The 24,617-nt window shown below is 45.6% G+C and overlaps 1 protein-coding gene across 1 annotated transcript; it reads left to right on the top strand.

Moving 5' to 3' along the window:
• Positions 1–22,899: 22,899 nt before the first annotated feature.
• Positions 22,900–24,148, top strand: GSX1 (GS homeobox 1). Its single transcript, XM_021541879.2, has 2 exons — positions 22,900–23,337; positions 23,793–24,148. Exons 1-2 carry the CDS (start codon positions 22,950–22,952, stop codon positions 24,146–24,148), a joined length of 744 nt encoding a protein of 247 aa, XP_021397554.1. The 5' UTR covers positions 22,900–22,949.
• Positions 24,149–24,617: the final 469 nt, after the last annotated feature.

Here is a 24,617-nt window from a genome sequence, read left to right as displayed (position 1 = left end):
TGCAGCACAGTCGGCTGCCTCCTGAATCAGGCTGCTTAAAAATAACAGCCTGGGTAACAACCCCTGAGCTCAGGCAACACATCTCTGAAGAACAGAAACATGGACAAGCCTCACACACTCCCTAGGTAGGGTGTGTAACTGATAGGCTAAGTTTTTTATCAATTTAAGTGAGAATTTTGATGTATCCTATTTATTTTAATACTTACTGTCTTTACTTGGAAGTTTGAAGCCTATGAACTGTGAAGATTACAGCTAATTCAAACTATGGCTGTTTGAGGAGCAGAAACAAAAAAAATAAAGCATTTAAGGCTCATTTTATTCTGACTAACTGCAGTCAGTACTAGAGAAATGTTATGCTGATTCAGATACATTTCAAGAAATTTTCCCTGCTTGAAGATCTTGCAATAAAAATAGGTAAGGGATGAAAAAGGGGAACAGGACCAGTGAGGTGAAGGGTGATGCTACACATGGGACCAGAGAGATGTAAAGCCTGGCTCTCTTATTGCAAGATTTATAGTCTTAGAAGAAAGATTTTTCACACAATAAAAGTATCTTCAAACACTCCTACCATTGTCCTCCCTGCCCTGTAATTTCCTTGTCCAGACATCCCCACAGCTCCATAGAAATTTGCTCTCCGAAGTCACCTGGTGAGTACGGCACAGTTACTCTTGCTTTGTAGGCAAACACAGCAAAACAACTTAAGTGAGCTGAAATCATAGCCCAGACTGAAAACTCTCTTCATCCAGCGGTGCAGTGCTGTCAGGTCTGACTCCCAGCTCAGTCCCAGTCCCAGCACAGGCCAGCAGTGGGGTGTGGCAGGGAGGTTGCTCTTGGCATGGCAGCCAACCCTCTCCTCTGCCCACAGGAGTGTCGGGGTCACATCTGGAGCCACGCCGTGCTTCCCAGGGAATCCAGCATGGCACAAAGCACCCGGGGACAGCCACCAGTACCTCTGTGCTTGCTGAGGGCTTGTACTGGTGTTTGCATATCAGTTTGGTTTTGTTTTTTTTTTTCCTTACAGACCTCTAGAGCTTTCGCTTTCTCCTTGTTCTCACTTCTCTTTTCTGTTCTTCTCGGCAGGTTTATGGCTGTACTTTCACAGGCAGCAATCAGCTGTGCACAAACACAGGCCACCCTCCGCAGTGCACCAGCACAGCTGGGAGCAGCTCACATTTCCAGCCAACTACAGAGCAACAGCGCTTGAACGCCAACATAAACACCTGAAGTGGTTGGGTTTGTCTCCGCTGCCATCACGGGAGTCCCCGCAGCTCCCACTCTCCCGTGTGCATCCTCCCAGGCCACCTGGGGCAGCTGGGATGGCACCCAATTGATACAACAGGACCACAAAGCCCTGGTATTTTACCTTGTCGCCTTAACGTTCACGGGGGAAGGACACTCGCTGTAAAAATGCCCTCCCTGAGCCCCATCAGGCAGGAGGAGCCTGTGGCTTCCTGCATTGAAGAGTTGAGGAGAGTTGTGCTAATCCTGCACACCCTTATCATCTGACAGCCTTGTTTGCAGAGCTTCGAGCCAGTACCAAAACCTAATGATGTGCTACCAACACCCATGCCAAAGACAAGGCCATTTAGAGCAGAGAGACAAGCTGGGTTAGCATAAAAGAAGAGGCATCAATCACCATTCCCCCAAGACAATGGCGATAATTTAATGGCTGTTTTTTAAGAACTGACACTATACAAGGATTGAGGAGAAAGGTCTGGTAGGCTTCACCTGCAGCTGAGAGCTATTTGTTCCCATTGTGCCAACCCAGAGCAAGGTTGGGAATGGCAATTTCTGCAGCTGGCATCATATGCATCAAGTTATGCACGCAGCTAAGGGTTCCCTTTAAATCACTAGATTTTCTGGTTCAGACTGTTATTAGTCAAGCTTGAGTGGCTTTACCAATGAATTAACTTTCTGTTGAATTTTAACTGCAGAGCTGTTCAGGATGATTTTTCTTCCATTAAAATAATTTAGCTTTTTTGAAATTATTTCCCTTTATCAATTCTATATATCTTTTCTCTTGCATTCACAAAAATCAAATTCAGACTTGGGACAAGAATTTGCAAACCGAATGCATTTATCTGATTTGTACCAAAATAGCAGAGACTTATACTTGACACTATTTTGTTTTTAGAGGGATGAATCCTTGCAGACACCCTTACCTAGGGTGTAAGGTGATTCTACAGAATAAAACCAAAGATATCCAGGGAGCTGAAGCCATCAAAGCAGATTCACTGTGGAAGGTTACAAAAATAAGGCTGGAGGGGTTTTCAAGGAGTCTTCTAGTACAAACCATCACCATAAGACATGACCACCCTCATCCATCAGATGGGATATTCCACAAGCTGCTTGGACAGCACACACCTCTCCAGCACAGCTTCAGTCCCTCACAGTTCTCGTTGTTAGCAAGTGTTCCAAGTGTCTCATGGGAACCCCTACACTGCACCTAAGTATGTTATTTCTTGTCCTGTATGGGCAGCAAGAGCATTCTGCTCACTTCCTGCAGGTCTTGATATATTTGAAAAATATTATCAGAAAATCCCAGACATACAGTAGAGCAACTCCAGTTCTTTCATTGTCTATCACCTTTCTGGACTTGCTGTCATTATTATTGTCCCCACTGGGCTCTCTATTTTGCCTGCATCAGCTCAGTCTGTAGCTCTCCTTGCTAGATATTTAAGTAAACATTCCCTGTTTTCCAGAGACCTTCTCGGGATTCCAGCAGAAACAACAAATTTGCTTTTGCAGTCTTTAAGGAAAATGTGGTAGATACTGAAATGCTTTGAAATATACTTAGAAACCAGCAGGGTTCAGAGTCTTGCAGTGAGACACAACAGGAGTCATTGATCCTAGAACTGTGTTTAGTTTATTTGATAGCTTTTAGTTTTATTTTAGCTTAATTGAAACGAATCTTTCCATTTTCTCCAGCAGCAATGGCTTCTGTTCTGGTAACCCTTTTTAGTGATAGCTGCTAAAACATGTGCCAAGGTGATAGCAAGGCTCTTTTACTATAATTAATGATTTCTAAAGAAATTGCTGTTTTCCACAGATGGTTTTTTGTTTGGGTTTTCTTTTTTTCATATTTTAGTTTCCATTTCTACCGTGCTCATCCAAACTCCTTCAGCATGAGCTTCATGAGCAAGTTGGGGCAGAGAACAAGCTCAGTCAACCATCTGCCCTGTAGGCATCCTCCAGGGCTCTATGAGTGTGCCTCCCGAGGCCCAGCCTGCTGCTGCCCTCGCGTGTGGTGCAGTGAGCTCAGCCCATGTGCACTGCACAGCTGCCCCGGACAGCGAGGGTGCTTTCATGCAACACTGAAACCTGCAACGGGCAGCTGGGTGGTGAGCACGGCACACACACTGCAGATGAACAGCTCTAGGTCAGTCAGCAGTGCTCTAGTTACAATTTAAAAGCTCTGCCTTTACCTCAGACTTTTTTCTCCTGCCATGCTGGTATGAAAAGAAGGCAATTTCTGTTTTTTATCTGGATTTTGGGCACCAGTCAAAATGTAGCTTGTGCACCAGGGCCCGCCCCATTCAGTTCTAGCACTGACTCCCTACTCATTTGTGAGGTTGGATTGTATCTGCACTGAGAAGGCTCCTGAGGAGACAGAAGCAGCCATATCTGTGAGTAAGTTTGTCCAAGTGATGTTGAATGTCTGACCTGATCTTCCTATTTCTTTCACTTTGTGACATTGCTGAGACCACTGCTACTTCCAGAAGATGATCCTGTGGTGAAGCCACTGCTACCTTCATTGGAAGAGCTGTTTTCAGCATTTTTAAGAAGCTTCTCATGAGCTTCAAGGTTTAGCATGCATCACCTGAATACTTCAGGCCTCCACATTTTCTGCCAAGTCCTATTACTGCCCAGCTCCTGAGTGGATAGGAGGATGTGTGCAAATAAAAGTGTTAACCTGCTTGTCAACACCACTCCTATGCAATGTGCTCAATCCCTGAGACACTCCCAAAAGTCAGCATAATTCCCTTCTACAGTGGAGGGCAACTGGGGTGTTGGAAGCCACATGGAAAGTACTGATCTCTTTAGAGATAATTTAAGGACTTGCAGAGCCCAAAACTCTTTTAGCCACCTTCAGTGTGGACAGTGGCTCTGCATGCTGCCTTATGGTTCTTAGGTATGATTTCAGGATGTTCCATCTTGGTTATTTGGTCTTCAGAGCTACATAAATCTTGTCTCCCTTTATAAATATTTGTCCTATAAATTGCTCTAGGTTACTAGGGGGAACACTACCAGATCAAGAAAAGGAACTAATGACCTTCTATTATTCTTCCATTGTTTCTTAGCTACTGAAATGTTAACAGGGACATTAGGAACAGTTTGGGACTATTAATTGTGCTGGAAATGGAGATTTTCCATAGAGAACTGGGAACAAGTTCTTTGCGTAAGCTTTATAAAATCAAACTGAAGTGTAACTGAAGTATTAATGATGGGAAGGAACAATCCTCAAGACAATTTATGGCTGAGTCACTGATTCCTTGGAAGACAAAGGCCAGGTCTTTGTCTCCACTGCAGCAGGAACCAGGTGGTATGTTTGGGTCACCTTGGTGGTGTATCCCAAGGCCCCCAGGACTTGCACTGGGAAGACTTGTTTACTCATATTCAATAATGACCCAGACAAGAGGGGCTAGCATGCTGCAGACTGAGGCCACCAAACTATCTACAAAGACAGAAGCTTCACCTGGACTGGAGGAATGCTGGCAGACCAGTCAGTTTCCCCTTTCCAGGGAAGGCTGGAGGTAAAGGGCAGAACCTTCACTGGTAAAGTGGCATCTTCACTAGAAGATAAAGGATTCCCAGCCATTTCTTCCAACTTCATGCACTCCTGGTGTGTCATGACAACTTCCCTCTGAAGGTTTGCCCTTAGGAAAAGCTTTATGTAATACTATTACAGCTATGGCTTGTATCTTCCAATTAAGGGGATATGCCATCAGGTCTGTGAGTTTGCTGAACTTGCTCTGAAGTGTTGTAATCTCTAAAAATCCAGTGAACAACTAAGTGGAATCTGAAGTGTCCTTATTTTTGTCAGAGCTTTACCTAAGATGTCAAGGCAAAATAGGTGAAACCATGAGCAGATGGTGTATAATAAACAACACTTGTGCAAATATCTAAGCTTTGGCCAAAGGAAAACAGTGGCACCAATATCCTTCATGTGAGCAAACACATGGAAATGCTCAGCTCACACAAACGCGTAGCAAATTATTTTAGCTTTTTCTAAAGAAGTTTATCAGATTTGGCAATCAATCATTTGAACTGACCAAGAATACAGTGTCTTTGCAATAAATGTTCATGCTTGTCGTCATTAACATCATTTAGATTTTAGACTTTTTCTAATTAAGAAAGGTTCCCACCAGCAACAGCAAAAATCCCCACCACCTCTTTCATTATCTCAGCTTTTCTTCCCTTTAATTACTATTGAGCTCCTGGCTGATTAAATTAGGTTTTTTAGGTCTTTTCTGAAATCTTAGGGAAATTATCTAAAAATCATGAAATCAATTCCCTTACGCTGTTTTAATCTTTTATGTTTTGGGCTCCAAGAGGGACGGGCGGACAAGTGCAGCCCCTCAGAAAAGTGTGCAGCACTAGACTGCTTGCCAGCCTTCTATTGCCTTTGTGGACCATCTGGGTCAATTTCCTTCCAACTAAATGAAATGCAAATAAAAATTCCAGCAGTTTTTCAGCTGCAGGCTGCCCAGCTGATTAGCATGACAGAGGCCGGGAGATGAGGCCTGACCCTGTGCACTTCCCCTCATCTCATTAAGTTGTAACTCTACCGTGGCTGCATTCATGGTGTTTATTGACGCTGAAAGGCGTCTTTATCCAAAACTAGCTAAATTCACATTCAGAGTTTTTCCATGAAGGCTTGCCTGCTACAGCATCCACATGAAAGTGAACCTATTGTAACTTGGTGATGTGTCCTGCTGATTCCTTAACAATCTGAGCTTTCTCCAAAAATGCTAGATTCACAAGTTTAAGTTCCAATAAAAAAAAACCAAAAAATGAGCCCCAAACATTTTAACAATTCTGTAGTTGAAAATGTAGAGTATAGACAAGTCTCATTCTGACAGTGACGGTGTGTATAATGCACTCACACACGAGGAGACAAACCAGTCAAAGTACAGTAGACAGCAAGTGCCTGTAGGATGGCAGACAATGGGGTATTATACATAGCCTCACATCCATCAGCAAGGAGAAGAATGTAAGATTCATGAAGGCAGCATCTTCAGCAATTTATAGTGCTCTATAAGAGAGTCACAACTTCCATCTGTCCAGTATTTCATGTCTTGCCCCAACCCTACACTAAAGATAGTGGAACCAAAGTCTGCTGGAAATGAGCCTAGTGATGGCTATGATCCTTTCACCTTTCCCTTTAGTGCCATAACTAGCATCCCTGCTGAAGGACAGCAGTCACAGAGCCTAGGCACTGCTGCTAAAGCTCTAGGGTGGACAGTTCTGGTGGGCAGTGCATCTTCTCTGCTGTGAAGTTTGAGGGCCAGGTTGTAACTAATATAGATAGACAGTTTCTAGGAGGCATGGAAAGGAGTAGAAGCTACTACAGGTTTTTGGAAAGGAATAGCCAGATGTTCATGTTCTCCCTACAATTTGAGTCTACAGAGAATTCACTGTAAAGACTAAAAGATCTCTTACAGGGCTCCCAGAGTATGAACAGGGGTCAGGGAGAGCCCAGCCCTGACACCAATGCACCTCTAGAGTGGAAGTTTCATTTCCAATAATTTCTGCTTGTGGTAGCTGAACTGGAAAATGTGAACAGTGGAATTTTCACAAGACAACTGCAAAGTGTCTCAAGACATATTTTATGATTGCTGTGGAAAGGAGAGGATATGGTTTTTTTGTTATGATAGCCAGCTTTTTTGGCTTCCTCTGTGCCAAGGCAGATACAGGTGAGCAAATGTAGGAGAGTCAGTGAGATCAACACTCTGGATGAAGTCAGAAGAAGAGATCTATGAGTATCTCATCCAATGATTTATACTTGTGCAGGACCAAAAGGTGAAGTTGGTGAATAAGGCAGACTGGCATCACTGGCTGTGAGGAAAAAAAAACAAACAAACAAAAAAACAAAAGGAAAATCTTACATTGTCTCTACTCCATTCAAAAGCCACATGGAGCAGAGAATATTGAAAAGTGATCTCTGTTTGATTATCCCATGAAAAAGAAATTCAACAGTAATTTACCTATGACTCCTCCCTAGACCTTCCATCTCATCAGCTAATGAGTTCACTTTGCTTTATACAGTTAGACTGGTGCAAATGTTGTCTTGATCTGAGAAGTAATACACAATGCTTGGGCAGGAAAATTAGTTTTTTAAAGTTCAAAGTACATCAATGTCTTCCCACTGAGCCACAAACTGTTATGAACAGCAAAATAACATTTTGGATCTTTTCTAACAATCCTAGTCAGAAATGTTCCATTATTTTCCATAGAGTTTTGATTCTATTCTTTGATAGTCTGGCTTTGTTAATTGTTGCCACTATTCCACCACTCCATGTGAGGTGGTAGACACCGACCCAACAAACACCTCAGTGCTTGGCTTTCCTGTTGGTCCAGGTAAATGTTTGCAGATAGATGAAAAACACTCCAATGTATTCTCACTCAGAAGTGTTGTACAAACAGGCTCTTTGTTTAGGGGCATGTAAACAAGGATTTTACTCTACAGGCTTCTACTTGAAAGCCAAGAAGAAGAAGATGTGGCAGAGCAGAGGAGCAGCGTTTCAGCCACTCATGTCTCAGCTTCTCAAGACCCTGGACATATCAGTTCAGCCTCATCTGTGACAGAGCACAGCTAAGGCTTGCTTGAAATCAGGTGTTTAAACACATTTAGTCATGAACACCCTTGTTTGCTTTAAATGCACATCCCATTTCAATAAAATTTAATGAGGAATTATTATCAATAAATCGAAACCAAAACTTTAAGCTATAATGAGGGTGTGATCAGTGCACACGGCCTTGGTGAAAGTACATGAGTTCAAACATTTTGGTGTTATATTAGGAAAGTTTCATTAAAAGGATTTTGCTTTGGTGATTCAGTACCTTTTCATTTAGCAATTCATTTAACGTTAATAAAGAGAAAGCACTGTAATAAAAAATTAAGTAATGATAGAACACATGTGCTACAGTAACATCATAATGAATAAAAGTGTCAAAACATTATGCCTTGACCTTATCAAAATGGAATATTTTACAATACCCATTATTCCATACTAAGGAATAATAAAAACATGATAACACACTGCAAGTTCTAAATGAATTTTTTTCTTGCTTGCTTTCTTCCTTGGACACATTTTAGTTTTGACAAAGATGTCTGTTTGACAGAAAATTGTCTTCAGGAGTTGGAATTCCAATCCAGACTCAATAACCATTCAATAGAATATTGGAGTTGGGAGCTGCTTCACTTGAGAAGGTGAAAGTTGTGAGAGTTGTGCTTTTTTCTTTTATGTGTCATTTATTTGTTTATGTAACAAAAGCCAAATATAACTTTTTTAATTTTTTAGACCAGAGCAGGGAAGAGAAAGTAAAGAGTAAAGGCAGAGAAGTGGAGAAGAAAATAAGCTTAATTCAGAGGCTGAATGATAGTCGGAGATTGGACTTTTCCTGCAGCTGAAACAGAGTAGCTACAAACACACACCTTGTGTCCAAGGTAACAGAAAGGAGGGAGCGCATGAAAAGCAACAGGTGGGGAAAAGACTTGGGGACACAGAGTAAGGAAAATAGTTCCATGTAGGGAGTCTGCAATGAAACAGAAAATCCTCACCTGGGTTACTTTTTGACAGATAAACACAGCAAATTGGACAGCAGCAAAAAAACAGTGATCTTTATAATGTACCATGTTTGGCAGATACAGTGAATATCTCTTGATTTCTATTTTTAATCAGTCATGATCGTACAGTTCTGTGTTGTATGAAGTTTTCAGCTTGGGCTAAGAAACAGCCATAACTCCATACTGCATGTTGTCCAAATTGCAGAGAAGAGTTTGAAAAGGAAGCTGCTATGGGGTAGAAAACATCAGAAACAAAGAAGACAAGTTGAGATTTATTATTACAATCACATTATTCTCTGAGATATGGAGCTGCCCATATTGCTTATCTTTGAGATGAGATGCAGAAGTGATGTCTATCCTTATTCTGAACCTGAACAGGATCCTGAGCCTGCAAAGACACTGTCTTGTTAGGAAAACTGAACTAACTCCCTAGAACACAAAGAAAGGAGTTTGCAGGTAGAGACTTCACTGCAGCAGCACAGATCAAAAGGCATTGGGCAACAAAAGACCATAGTGCCTCTCCAAACACAATTTAAAAAGAAAGGAAAACCTCAAAGCCAAATCCTCTTTGAGAATTCTGGGGGAAAATGTCCACCTTGAGGTGGGACACTGCAGAGTTAAACAGAGGAGCAGGTCAAGAGACCTGGAGCAGGATGGGTGCAGAGCAGGGTGCAGGCAGTGGCCAATAGCTGTAGCTCTGAGGTCCCATTGCCTTGCAAAGCTGCCACTGTAATGCCCCATTGACATTTCTTACATCTTGGTCTGAATCATGTGGGATGAGAGTCCCCTCGTGCTCAGAGATTGGTTTTGTTTCCTGCTGTGTTTTGAGGTCCACATCAATACAAACATGTTTGTTTGCATCAGACCAAACATGCCTTGCCTGGGACTGAATCCAAGTTTCTTATTCCTCTGCATTCAGCTTTGGCAGCCACAGGGCAGCATTTGCACTGAATTGCAATTTAGCAGTTTGTGGGTCTGAAGTGCTTCTTTCTCCCTTGCTTTGCACAGAGAATGCTCTGCAGGATGTGCATGAGAACCCAGAGTATCAAGCCAAGCTCAAAGCTTGTGATTCTATGTGCTCCTAGGCATGATGAAGGAGGAGAAGTTCCATTCTGTGGTATGATGGTAATAGTCTCCTGCCCCTATCTGACTTCTTCTGACCATCCTCATCCCATTATCTCCTTACCACCACAATTTATATTTCAGCCATTTCCCCCCATTTTTTTCTCCTTTCATACCTTTTATCAGCCATTCTCACAGGCCAGTGATGATGTTTCTGTCACAGGCTTCTTCACAGTCCCATTCTCTGATGGAGACTACTGAGGTGCCCTGGCTATCTCCTGTGCCAGGCCACAGCCCTCACCTCTCCACCACGCGTCCAGTTCTGCCTTAGGCAACACTGCTGGCTCAGTGCACTCCTCCCATCCACCCCCTCCTGCCTGACCCTTGCTCAGTCCATTCTCCAGCTGCTTCTCCTCCTCAAATGCATCAGAGTGAGTCCACAGACATGACTGAGTTACAAGTGTTCTTAACACCAGGTGCTCACATGTGGAGAGTCAGGCATGTGCAGGACAGTTTTCAGCCTTGGCGTAATGAAACTGCAGTGTGGTATCAGTCACTGCTCAGGGGCAGAGTATGACTCTGGCAGGTGGCTGACAGAGTTTTGGGATGGGGTCTTAGGGAAATGAGGTTGGCTGGAGCTCTTGCAAAGCTGCAGGTCACCGAGACAGGTCCCCTATGACTGTAGATGCATCAGCTGGCCATTCTCTTCTCTCCCAGGATTAAGGGCATCTATCTTCAACGAGGAAGGTACACTCAAAGGACTGATGAAGTCATGAACTCACTCAGTTAACCTCTTTGAAATTTTACCACCAAGTTTTGGCATGTTTCTTTCCAAAATCCAGGAGCAAGGTCCCAAATGTCCCACCATACCTATGTATCTGAGACCAAGGCTCAAAATACCTCAGAGGTTTTGTCTCCTGTATTGCTCAGCAATCTTGACCTACAGCCCCTCTAAGGATGGCAATCCACAGAGAAAATCAACTGTCTTTTCCTACAGAATGGCTGTTCTTGCTCTCCCAGCAGAAACACCATCAAAGGTGCTCTTGTTTTCATTCAGTTGCCAGCCAGACCTTCCCAGCTTGTCACAGACAGCTGATATTTCCTCTCCAGTCTCCACGAGTTTTGTCCATCAAAGCAGCAGCCAGTGTTGTTTTATGATGTGTTGTAAAACTACCATGCTACCCTGAGAGTGCTCAGCATGGCTGCCTCATTTATCACTGCTCAGCCTTCACACTGGGCCATCATCCATCACTGCCTCCTCAGAGCTGAGAGTCAGAACCTGGTCTGCAGTGCTGCCAGAGCCTGGAGTCGTGTGAACACTCATCAGCAGGTCCCTTTGTCCTCGGGCTTTTTTTTTATTTCCAGGAAATGTAACTTCTTCTTATATTTAGCTCCCAACCAAGACTCCAGAATAAAAACCCAACTTCAAAATTCAATTGACTGTGCCTAATGGAGGGGATTTTAATGTGTAGCCTTTGACCCTTATCTATTATTGAAGGAAATAAAGACTTTTTTTGTCCCATATTAGAAGTTAATGGCAAAAGAAAAATTTGGAGGTTTTAAATTTTTTGATTCCAATAGTAACTTCCATGTTCATTGTGAAACCATGAATAGTAACTGCTTGAGAAAGGCATTTCTATGAGCAATCTAGAAAGTGGACAAAGGGACCTTTGAGACATATGCAGAAAAGAAGTTCAAGAATATGTTTGTGTCTGGTTCTCATCTTCTGCCATAGAAAGACAACTATCCTTTTATTAATCATATTAATAATTTGCATTGCACTTATGTCCTTATCTGCCACAAGTTTATTCTATTATAATGATACTAATAAAAAAGCCAGTAAAATACCAACTGATGTAAAACCTGTAAATTCAGAGTCTTGTCCTACTCCTAGTGCTACCAAATGTTAAAAACAAAATTATTTTCATCATCAGGTCTGTGTAGTAACGTGGCTGTATTGTACTGCATAAGGTGAAAATGAGACTGTGGCTGTTTCTGGACTCTAACAGCTTTATTCTTTAGGGCTTTCCCGCTTCTGGATACACAGTTCTCTAATGCATGAGGAGTTAACAAATATGACACAGGGATCTTATTATTCTCTCTTTGGGGCTTAGCCCCCTGTGCTGGCAGAAATGCTGCATTGTGGAGGCCAATTGTCCTCCTGGAGAAGCCAAAGCATGTAGCAGTGAGCTACAGGTACTCTGCTTCACACTCTTTTTTGGACATGCATCTTCATAACAGTAACCTACCAGGAGATACACAAAACTCTGCAGATAGATGGGGCCAGGCCATACACTGATTGCAGCTTCCTCTGTTCTGGGATTAATATGATCATTGTGCAAGTCTCATTCACAGCTGTCAGTGATGTCCTAGCAGAGAAAGATGGGTTTAGAGACCCAGATCCCTGTTATCTTTTCAGCAAAGTGGTCAAAACATAGGCAGTGATTAGGAGTAGAATAAACACAATTTAGGTTTTAGATGTATTGTTTTTCCATTGCAGCTCAGTCTTCCATCTACTCAGTAATTTATAAACAAAGTCACAGGCTCAGCATGATGAATTGAAGGCATGGCTTTGGAGAGAATGTGCTTGTCCCCATGGATGGGTGACATTTGTCTCCTGGGGCTGCACCCACCCCAACAGCAGTGCAGCATAGTAGAGGCAGGTGTGTAACCTGAAGTATCTGCAACACATTCTTCTAAGTTCATTTTCAGATAAGGGGCCATCTTCTGAACATGATTTGGAGCCAATGTATCCATTGTGCCTCTGCTTTGCTGCTGCTTGAGAGGCCAGTAGCTGGTTCAGGTCCTCATGGCCACATTTATGGGTTGTACCCACTTCATGTCCCTCTTGGGCAAAGCTTCCCTTTTTGTTCTTTTCCAGAAGGCACCCTACTCACATGTACTTAAACCATTCAGTTGAGCAAGCATGATATGCTTGGAGTATGATATGCTTGGATATGAGGAGACAGCCAGGGGGTTGTTGCAATATAATTGAAATATTGTTCCCTATAAAAACACTAATATAAACACAAAAATAAGCAAGATGTGTTGCCTGACATTAGCTCCTACTTTGGATTTAATCATGCTGGATGTATCTACTCTGGAAGGCCCCTGAAGTTTGAGCACAGCTCAGCATCTGCTGCTGCTGCTGTTGGCACTTGTGGGATGTGAAGAGGGTGTCTGCACTGTGCTCCCTGGTGTCAGAAAGGGAAATAGAGGTATGTGAACATGTACCATGAAGTGGAAGGAGGATCAGAGACTGCTGAACGTTTTTACTCAGCTGGTGTGAAGAACAGCACAAAACAAGTTTCCTAGAAGAGAGGACAACAAGAAACCCCTGGAAAGTATTGCAAGGTGATAGGTATTCAAAAGCCACGGGAAGAAATGGCAGTTCTTCCACTGACTTCATAACTTATCTGACCAGGAACCTGGAGATGTGATAATCCTTAAGAAAAAAACTTTAATTTGAGGCAAGGAAGCATAGATTTAGTAGTGTTTTTCTTGTTAGTGCCCACAGCACTGGTCCTGTTAGGATGCTGAGAGATGGCTGAAGACCAGGAGCCGTCCACCATGCCCAGGAGAGGATGTGAAACAACACAGGGAAGAGTGACAGAGCAGGTATGGTATGTTGATCTGAGAAATAAAAAGCAAATGGGATATGTATCATAAATGGCAACATTTTAAAAAGACATCAAATTAAAGGGCTGGTTTTTTGTTGTTGTTGTCTTTTGTCAGTTTTTAATTCTAATGAAATATGTGCCTCTCTCTCCTGAGCTATTCTGTGAGACTCTGCTGGGGATATATTCCCACAACTAAGGGAAAATTTCTCTTGATTATTCCCTCATTTTTATCATAACCTTTTATATATTATTATTTCATTCTTTATTATCCCCTCATGTTAGTCAGAAAATTTTAAACAGTAAAAATAATATTTGTTGAAGCTCTTCCCCTTGTGCACTTCCACATCTTGGCTGCCTTCCCCCCAACTCATGGGAGCTGCAGCAGAGATGACTTTCCCCATTTCTCACTTCCAAGCATAACTGAAGGGGCCACCAAAGGATCACATACAAGGAGTGTTGGACTTGTACTGCATTGCCTGGGTTGAACAAGCCCATATAACCAGGTGAAATATGATCCAAACATGCAAGAAGGTGCTTTTTAACCCTCAAACAGAGTTTCTAAGCTGTGACAAAGATGTGACAGGACCTGTGATGATTCACACTGGAGTGACCAGGTGTCTGCAGAGTGAGCTGGTCTCAGAAGAGCATTACAGAGATGTTTTGATCCCTGACAAATAGCCTGAGCTAATGAACAGCCATATCAAATTCTGCATGCTGGTAGGCTTCATGGAGGCCACAGTGGTGATTTTCAGACTCAGGCTTGCATCTTTGTGTGTGCTTGTGGTTTGGATAATCATTTTTTAAAGGCTTTACTGGAATTGTTGTTATTTTTTTGGTTTTTGGAGAGTGGAGAACACTCATCATGATTTTGACTCTGTAGTAGCACCCTTTATTGGATGTTCAGCTTACTTCTAGGCAGGTTTTACATAGGATTTTTTGTTATGTCTGCACAGTATTTTTGGCATCAAACTTAGATTGTAAACACATGTCTCAAAGGAGCATCTCAGTTACAAACAGATCCTGAATAGGCAGGCACAACACACATGTACTCTCGTGCTCTTTTTGTCTATCACATGCAACCACTACAGTAATTTCCTCTAAAGGTCTCCTTCCTTCCAAGGGACATTTTTACCATTGATCTAAATCATATTGCTCTATGAAGAAGCAGAGAAGCCTTGCTGATGCATGCAGCTACATGGAAGCAGGAGTCTTCCTTCTCTGCCTCAGCTCCAGAAAGGAAGATGTAGTTTTGAGGCCACCAGAGATAAAAAAAGACCTTCCCTTCTGAAGGGAGAAGGAGTTTCCCTGATGCGAGGTTGGTTATACTGATGGAAGGGATTTGATTAAATAAAAGACAGAGAGTGTCCATAGGACAAGTGAGATGGAAAATCATGGCAGGCACACTTCTGTCTGTTTTTTCTTGGTGTAGAACAACTTACCTGTCAAAAGAGAACCAGTGGAAGTTTGGTTAAAATCTCTTGAGAAGAATGGACAAGTTGTGCAATTGCTGAGCTTTTCTAGTTGGTGCTGAAGATAAGATCTCAATCTTATTCACCTCTGAAAACAATTAGTCTTCTGACATCTACTGAAATTTCTTAATTTATCTCCTATTTCCTGATTGCCACATTCCTTTTCCCCTAGCCTGTTCTTTCTGGAGAACTTAACCTACTGCTTTTTTTTTATGTGCCTGTGAGCAAGAGAGCAGAGTGTCCTCATCTGTTAGGAGTTTTGTTGGTTTGGTTTTGTTTTATTTTGTTTTATTTTGTTTTGTTTTGTTTTTTTTCCTGGCCCTGCATCTGGGCAACGAGAAGAATTTGGAGAAGACTCTACCAATACTTCTAGTTTTATCATTTGGAGGAGATGATTAGAAGACTTCAGACTCAAAACTTTCCTCTCACAGTTCTGGATGAAAAGATATTAGAAATCTTGTTCCATTTACTGAAAGACTGATCTGGCTGAAGAGAAGAAAAGAGAGACAACAAGGGAAGATGGTGATGGCAAAAATTACAGACACTCTGAAGAAGAGAAGTAAAAGTAAGGACAGCATCCAAGAAAGGAGTGAAATTGAAAACCTGGAGGGAAAAGTTAGAAGATACAGAGTAAAGGGGAATGGCTGCCTAAAATCTAATAGATCAATGGTCTCCCGGGACAGGAACACCAAACCCACACAGGGTTCTAATTAGTTTCCATACTCTGGGACAGAAGTAGAGTTAAAAGGCTCTGACCTCATCTATACAAGCTGCAAGAGGTGTCAGAAAAACAATGATTCATTGTCAGATTCAGTGATACAAAAGTGGGAGTAGAGGGGCTCCACACAGCTCATGCTGTGCAGCTCTGTGCCTTCTGCAGAGTTCATGCTCCAAAGAGTCACAGCCTCCATCCATGAGAGAAGGCAACAGCTGAGGCAGAGCAGGACAGAGACAGAGCACCCACAACCCTCACCTCACACATGCATTTGGGGTAGGTATTTAGGGATCCTTTATAGCACCAGGTAAGCATTTCTGGTGGGATATTTGTATTTTTTTAACTTTGAGGGTTTCTGCAATAAGTCAAATGAATCCCTCTGTGCAGATACCTGTTTCTTCCCGCTGGCTTCAAAGGAAGCCAACAATGACCAGCTCTTGTGTGGACTCTGTCCTCTTAAAACAGTGCATTCCCTGTATGTCTGTAATAGGTGCAATGGCAGGTAATGCACTGAGGAGAGTTTATGTAGCCACAGTACAGATACATAAAGAATAAAATTTGGCTAAGATTCTTTTGTTTCTTATAGTGGAGAAATAATATTTTCAATGACTGGGGATCAGCTTCTATACAGCCATGAATTTATCCTTTTATGATTAAGTATTTCTCACAAACTTCAAGAGTTGAAGTTCAAGGGTCTGACAAGCCTGAGGGATTCCAGAAGTCTGGGAAATTCAACTTGTATTTTGGAGTATACTGCCTTCCTTCCTATTGAACTTCACTGGCATAAGGCACATATTTTGGGACCATTTTTTCATACCAAAGCACCCAGATTTGGGCAATTTTCCCAAAATATAAGACTGCTCTGTTTGGGCTGATGTGGTGGACAGTATTGCTGGGCTACAATGGAAGGAACCACCTTAGCCCATGGTGGGAGGGACTAAAGATAAAAATTAAGCTCTTTTAAGAGAAATATGGAGCCTGTTTGCTCATGCACATCCCCAGCAGTATCTCAGCTGAGACACTACACACTGGGTACACAGGGACATAGGACAGGAGATTCTTTGACACCACTCTCCAAATGTGGAAGATGAAGATCAAACAGCAAAACGGCATGAAGTCAGATTTGTGACATTCACATTTTGAGTTGGAAACTTCCCAGATCTGTTGCAAATCCAGGACAGCCTGTAACAACTACAAATCCAAACTTTGTTAAGTGTTAGGTCACTATGCTTACCAAAACAAACAAGCAGAAGAAAGAAAATCACAGGCTTTACTTGCATTTGAAATATATAAAAAAAAGGCAGTGCCATCACATATGTTTGTCATGTACTGGCTTAGATATCCCTGATGCTGTTTTTGTTAACTAGCGATTGGGGTTTTTTGTCTCTAAAAAACAATGTGCTGTAAACTAGAAGATTAGCATGAGAATATAAGGAGGTCAACAAATGTCTCTGTTTCCAGGAAATTATTTCTCATATAATTGCCACAGTATGGTTGTGTATGGCTGTAAACATCCATCAAACACACTTGATATGTCTATATATAAATATATATAAACATAAACATAAATATACATATAATGTATCAGCTCATCTCCAGATATGCAGACATAAACACAAGTAACCTAATATGTTCTGGATACTCTGCTGTGTTCAAAAGGGATGTTAAAGTCCTCAAAAATGTAATGAAGATAAGAAAATTATTTTGTCAGTTCAGTGTTCATTTTGTCAGTCTACTGCCAGGATTGGCAAGTTGAAAGAATTAACATACCTTGGTTAGGTCTGCTTTACATAAGCAGAATAAGCATTTAAGATAATCATTTCGTGTTTGTGTGTGATAAACGCTTGAGGAACATGTATTTGTCAGCAGCAGAGAAGGAACCAAGCTACACAGTTCTGCAACTTTCAGGCTCTGTCACCATGTCACCAGCAGTGGCCAGAAAACCCTGGGGCAGGTAAGCAAACCTCCCTCTTTGCTCACTACCCTTGCTACTGATCATGTGCAACCCAACCAGCACCTGACCCAGAGCAGAGCACCCTGCCCCATTTTCCATTCTCCTCCTTTGGGGACACTCATGACATGTTTCTGCATGTGGCTGTGTAGCAAAAGCATCCAGGAAATGCCTTCTGTGTGTTGGGGAACTCCACCTGGGACTTGTTCTTCAGTGGCTTTATTGGCTCTAGTTTCATCAACTCTCTGATATTCTCTTTTAAATGATAGGAAAACCTGCTTTTTTCTGTTAGCTTCCTGTAGAACTTCACTTGGAAGTCAAAGAAAGATCTTTATCAGTGAATCTAACAGACATTTAGTCATCTCTCTTCCATTACAAAATGCTCTAACCAGATGCCTCATTCAGCAATAACTACATCCACTGCAAGACCCTCCAAATCTGCCGGGAAGGGGACAAGATACCAGCACTGAAACCAGTGTACCCACAACCTCAAGCACCCACACTGCAGATCAATGTAGTTTGACGATGCTATCCACATTAATGTGATTTAAAATAAGTATATCAGCTACAGGAAACTGTTCAAATGCTTCATATAAACAACAGATATGATACAGCTTCTTACCACACAAGTGGACAGAATTTCCCCTTGGATATTCTCAAAGAGCAGTCTGACAACCTTTAAAACTTTCAGTTTGTAGAGGACTTGAAACACATAAAGATGAGAAATTTGGAGAAAGGAGAAGATGGCAATAAAAAGGGCTGGGAAATAGGGTGGATTCTGAGGTTGAAGGATAGTATTTCTAACAATTTTGTATTTTAACAACATCTGCAGAACTAATATCAAATTCCTCTTTTGCAATTCCTTGTCTTCATTACTCTCAAGCACTTCTCTGTCTTTTGAGTACTTCTGTCCTACAAGGTCACCAGCAATTTGAAAAATTGCTATAAAAGCAAAAAGTTATTTTACATTGTTTATTTTTGGATATTCACACTTGTCTTATTATTTTGTTATGATTTATGTCCAGCTACATTTTTGAAACAGCCTCCTCAGTGAAAGGCCAAATCAAAGAGGAGAAACAGAGCAAAAAATAGTCTTCTTAGAAGATGAGTACAAGGTTCCCTTATAAACCAACTCTGTTAGGAACCAATGGGACTAAAGAAGATCTAAATGGCAAATCTCTACCCTAGGTATCTGCTGTGGAAAGGGAAAATAAAGGTTACAGAAACAAGCAGCTTTGATTTGGTCCTGTGGCACAGGTTTTACTGGCAAGATAAGCTATTGTCTTGATAAACTGTGATGGAAAACAGATGAAACTGGATGAACCACATGAAAATGTGGCAGGACTGGGTCACAGAAACATGGAGTGACTTAGGGTTGAAGGGACCTTAAATACCATATAATTCCAAACCCCCTTACCATGAGCAGGTTCTCAGGGTTGCATCCAGCCTGGCCTTTAACACTTCCAGGGATGGGACATCCACAACTTCTCTGGACAACCTGTTCCAGTGTCTCACTACCCTCTGAATTTCTTCCTAACAGATAACCTGAATCTCTCCACTTCCAGTTTAAACCCATTCCCCTTTGTGCTATCAGTATTTATCATTGTAAATAGTGTCTCCTATTTAAAGCCCCTTTTAAAACAATTGCTAACAAGCTACAAAAATCACGCAATTATAAATTTGAGAGGAGTTGATTGAACAGACAAGAGATAAAGAAAAACATACACAAAAAAATAACCTCTCCGTGGTTTAGCATTTATTTTGGAAAAACTGAAATGAAACACAAACATAGCTTATGTTTCTGGAATCCCTGGTATTGTGGATCTCTGGAAGCCAGAAGTAAACCAAGTTAACCAAAATCTATTACAGGTTACTCAAACTCAGAATCATTCAGTGATCAAGTTAATTGAAGGGATTAACAGGTACCTCACAAGCTTGCTCCTGGATGTGTTTGTCCAGTGTAAGCACATTCTTTGGACAATCCTTCACTGTGCTTTGTGGCTCAGTATTGGCTTTCATTTATATTTTGGTATTTGCCATCGAAAAAGAATTATTTGGGATAGGCTGGGGAATATTACAGTCACTCATAAATCGTCAGCCCTGCTCAGCTACCAAGGACGTGGTCTCCTTGGAAATAGCGATTCCTTCCCATTCCAGCGGGATTTCATCCTCACCTCCCCACAGTTCCCAAACTAACGTACCTCTCCATGCCTTAGGGATTGATAGTGTGTGGCACCTCCTACCCTCAGACAGAAACGCGAGCACCGCAGAGAGTGAGTGCCTCATCACAAAAGGCGATGATGGCTGGTCCCTCAAAATGAAGAGGGAGCTCCTTTCAGCCGATGTGGGCACAGCCGCCAGCAGCAGCAGCAGTGTGACACCTTGTCCCCTCGCCGGCAGCCGTGTCGCAGGTCACCCAGCCCCAGGGGGGAAGGCACGGCTCAGTCAGTGCCAGCGCTGTCGCCCTCTCTCTCCTGCATCCCCCACAGTGATCCCTGACGTTCCCCTCACTAAGGGTTTCCCAGCGGATGCTCACCCTGATGCTTCCCTCTCCCCATCCCCTTCTCCGGCGGGTGTGACCGGGCGGGCAGGGCGCGGGGGAAGCAGCTACCACCGGGCGATTCTCTCCGTGCGGAGCCCAGGCGCCGGCACTTCTCGCTGCCGCCGGCGACCCCGTCCCGACAGGACCCCCGGGGGCCGGGGCCGGGGCCGGGGCCGGGGCCGGGGCCGGGGCCGGGGCCGGGGCCGGGGCCGGGGCCGCCCGTCCCACGCAGCAGCGGCAGGTCCGGCCGGGGGCCGCCCCGCAGCCCCCGAGTCGCCCGCAGCGCGGACCCTGCCGGCGGATCTCTTTCCCCCTCTCTCGGAACCCTTTTCGTTCAGCGGCGATCATTTCGAGATAGCAAATATACGAGGAGAATTTCCTCTCGTAGAAAAACAAAACACCCAAAAAAGAGGGGGGCGCAAAAAGACGGGGAGGGGAGCTAGTTTAAAGTGCTGGGATTAAAGGTCTGTGCTAGTTTCAAGCGCTCATAAAACGGCCTGAAGGATGCTATTTTGCTGCAGTCTAGGTTATTTCAGCCCACAGTTGCACAACAAACCATTTAAACATTTCAGCACAAAACAGATTCCATTGTTGAGCTGCACATTAAAAAGTGTTATTCGCTTTGAAGTTTTTGTCTAATGGCTCTAAACTGAAAGAAAATGTTTTCCTATTACTTAATTCAATCATAGCGAAGAGGCTTGGTAAAAAGCCCACGGATTTTGCCCAAAGTGTGACAGAGTTCTCTTTGTGTTTGCTTATCCTCTGCTGTCACACACTTTAATTCGCCTCTCTTTATCTGGCATTCAAAACTTTCTTCAATGACATTCAATAAGGTCCAGCGGCTGGAAAAAAAACTGGTTATTTTTTGGATATTCTTTCCCAGTAGCTTTGGGCTTGGTGTGCATTCAGAAGCTGTTAACCCTTTGCCTCCCTGCGGCTCGGAGCCCCGGGGTTCAGCCCCTAGGCAGCGGGAATCCCTCGGAAAAGGGCTGAATCCACCACCCCCGGTGGCGAGCCACTTCTCAGCGGGGAAAAATGCCCCTTCCCGGGACACGGCTCCGGCGGAAAATGTTTTAAAATACCTTTTCCTTCAAAACAAAGAAGAAAAATCCAAACTCTATTAACACTTTCAGGGAAAGGACACTTGGGAATCCTTTCTATATCATTGCAGAACTGAGTTTTTATTAACATTCGTTTTTGTTCGCTCTGTAATATTCGCCGTTCATTTGTGCACATCAGTACATTTTTAGTCTCAGGCATCAATAGTCTCTCGGCAAAACTCCCGTGGATTGCTATAAGAAATGTGGCCACAGGCAAAACAACCTCTGCCCAGCCCTGAGACACGGAGTACACAGCTTTTAAGGATTTTTCTTCCTTTCCCCCTTCCCCCCCCCCCACCTTTTCAAAAGTCCGTTTGGTTTCGAGGCGAGGAGGTTACTGTAGGGAGCAATCTCCCCACGTTCTGACAGGGGTCGGAGGGTGCGTTTGTCTTTTTATTGCCCGTATATTAAAAGGGAAAATAGGGGCAGAATATGTATCCCCACGATTTTTTTTTTTTTCTTATTTGTTAGCATTCCTTATTCGCCTACTAAAGCAACGAGCTCCAAGGAGCGCGGCGCGGGGAGCCGCTGCGCGGGGCAGCGCCGGTGCGCGTTAGCTCCGAGGAACACGCGCTCGCTTTGGGGACCGCTGTGAACTCAGCAGGTCTCCGTGCTAAGACATCCAGACACCGCCGCGGTGTTTAAGCTAAATCTCATCGTTCGGGAAATATAAATCGTTTCCCTGTCGTCCCCACAGCCGCGGGGACTTCCCGGCGCGCCTGTGCGCGGTGATGCGGGGTCGGGCTAGCGCGCTTTGGTGGTGGCCGGGGTCGGGGCCGCAGCACGTGGGTGCCACGGTGCCACGGTGCCACGGTGCTATGGCAGGTGTTACCGCTGGGACTGGGCACGGGGACAGGGACAAGCGGAACGTGCCGAGCGCCTCTTCTCCCTCCGCGGGCGCCGCCGGCACGGAGAGGTATCTGCGTGTCGGGTTTTCTGTACCCGCACCAGCGCAGCCGAGATGTCTGTGGCTCTCCGCACCCGTTTGCTGTGCCTGGGCGCCCACGCCCACGCAGAGGCCCTGCTCATATCCTTGCCGGTGGAACATCGGCTGGCACATCTCTCTGGCCGGGAGTTTCGCCCGACGGCGGCGACAGCAATAAGTGTCAGGTCCTGGACAAGGCTGGGAACAAAGACGCGGGGCTGGGGAGGGCGGCGGGCGAGGCAGTGGGGACGAGAAATCCCGAAGGCGAGGGAACAGAGAGAGGCCGTCGGCACCGGGGGGCCGACCTGGTGCCACAGGTGGGAAAGGCACCGGGGGGCTGGAAGGGGAAGCTGACGCCGATGGGGACCGCGTCTGCAGCCGGCAAAATAAACAAGTGGGAGCGGGCTGAAAGCTGGGCTGAAAGCAAAGGAGAGCGATAAAGAGAAAGAAAAGAATATTAAATCGCAAGAGAATGAGAAAATAACCCCGCCAAAGGGAGAGGAGGGGAGAGGCCGCCTGCTACGGCGTGGGTGGGGTCGACAAGAATAGAGTACATTATGCAGTTCATTTAGTTAACAAGGGAAATAATGAGGGAGCGTGCGGCGTGAATGCCAAGAGAAGAGCCACAGAAAGCCCATTGAGCGCCCGGCGCCGCCATCACATGGCGCGGGCGCTATTTAAAGCGGGCGGCGGGCGCCGTTCAGCACCACTCGGGCTGGCCAGCGGCGCCGCGCGGGCGCTGCGCGGGGCGCTGCGCGGGGGCTGCGCGGGGCAATGCCGCGCTCCTTCCTGGTGGACTCGCTGGTGCTGCGGGAGGCGGGCGAGAAGAAGGGGGAGGGCAGTCCTCCGCCACCGCTCTTCCCCTACGCCGTGCACCCCTCGCACCCGCTGCCCGGGCTGCCGGCCGGAGCCTGCCACGCTCGCAAGGCCGGGCTGCTCTGCGTCTGCCCGCTCTGTGTCACCGCCTCCCAGCTGCACCCGCCGCCGCCCGCTATCCCCCTCATCAAGGCTTCCTTCCCTCCCTTCGGCTCCCAGTACTGCCACTCGCCCCTGGCCCGCCAGCAGCACTCCGTCTCCGCCGTCAGCGTCGGGCACGCACCGGCGCTCTACCAGGGCGCCTACCCACTGCCCGACCCCCGGCAGTTCCACTGCATCTCCGTGGGTAAGGCGGCAGGGGCGGGGAGCGGGGGATGCATGCCTGCATGACAGGGGTGGGCGCTGCGGGGATGTGATGGGGATCCCGGGGCACCCTGTCGAAGACACCTGGGGAGGGGGGTGCCTGCCCAGCGCACGGAGGCTGGACGGGGAGTGCTGGCACCTCTCTCTGTCGGTGCCCTGGACGATGCGCTGGGGAAGCCCCCCTGCTGCCCGCCGAGCCTCCGGTCCAGGCTGTGCGGACGGGGAGGACGAGGCGCCGCGGGACTCTTGTGGGCTCGGACTCCAGCCTGGCAGCCGCTTGCCGGGTCTCAGGCCCCCCGGGGCGGGGACGAGGAAGGGCTGTGGCCCCGCAGGGTAGGCGGCAAGGAGGGCTCAGCGGGGACTGGCGAGTGCCCGGCGTTGCGGGGCAGGCGGCGGAGGTCCGGCCGGTCCTGACGGTGCGCTTCTCTCCATTCGCAGACAGCACGTCCAGCCAGCTGCCCAGTAGCAAGCGGATGCGCACCGCATTCACCAGCACGCAGCTCCTGGAGCTGGAGAGGGAGTTCGCCTCTAACATGTACCTCTCCCGACTGCGGCGAATCGAGATCGCCACCTACCTGAACCTCTCCGAGAAGCAGGTGAAGATCTGGTTCCAGAACCGACGGGTCAAGCACAAGAAAGAAGGCAAAAGTAGCTCCCACCGGGGTGGGGGGAGCGGCCACAGCTGCAAATGCTCGTCCCTTTCCACCACTAAGTGCTCGGAGGACGACGAGGACTTGCGTATGTCTCCGTCCTCCTCGGGGAAGGACGACAGAGGTCTCGCAGTCACTCCCTAACCACCCGCACACCCACCCCGGCTCCGCAGAAACTGTGGCGAAGGCAGAGGAGGGAGTCCTGCCTGCCCCGGTGCTGACATGCAGCCGAAGGATTTTATACTGTTTTGTATAATTTGTGTAATTTACGAAGGACTTTCTCGCCTCTCTAGACCCCCGGCCCATGAGGACGGGTGTTCCGGCACCCTGGTGTAAATAAACTGCTCCCTAGGACCCCAGGCGTCCCCCCATAGTGCTCCCCCACTTGTCTCCCCGCAGGCGCATCCCCGAGCCCGAGAATCTCCTCGCAGACCTCCCCGCGCACCGAGACGGGCGCGGAGTGCGCGGATGCTGCGCGGCACGGGCGGTGCGCCCGCCTGGAGGGATGCTGTCCCGGGCTCCCTCCAGTAACACGGCGGTGCCTAAAAGCGGGCGGACGGACGGGGAGGGCTGAAGGCTGATTGGGTTATTATCTTTTCATTTTTAATTTTTT

The sequence above is a fragment of the Lonchura striata genome, chromosome 2 (assembly GCF_046129695.1).
Source record: "Lonchura striata isolate bLonStr1 chromosome 2, bLonStr1.mat, whole genome shotgun sequence".
Taxonomy (NCBI): Eukaryota; Metazoa; Chordata; class Aves; order Passeriformes; family Estrildidae; genus Lonchura; species Lonchura striata.
Note: the sequence above shows the minus strand (reverse complement) of the source record. Positions and strands in the feature narration are given on the sequence as shown.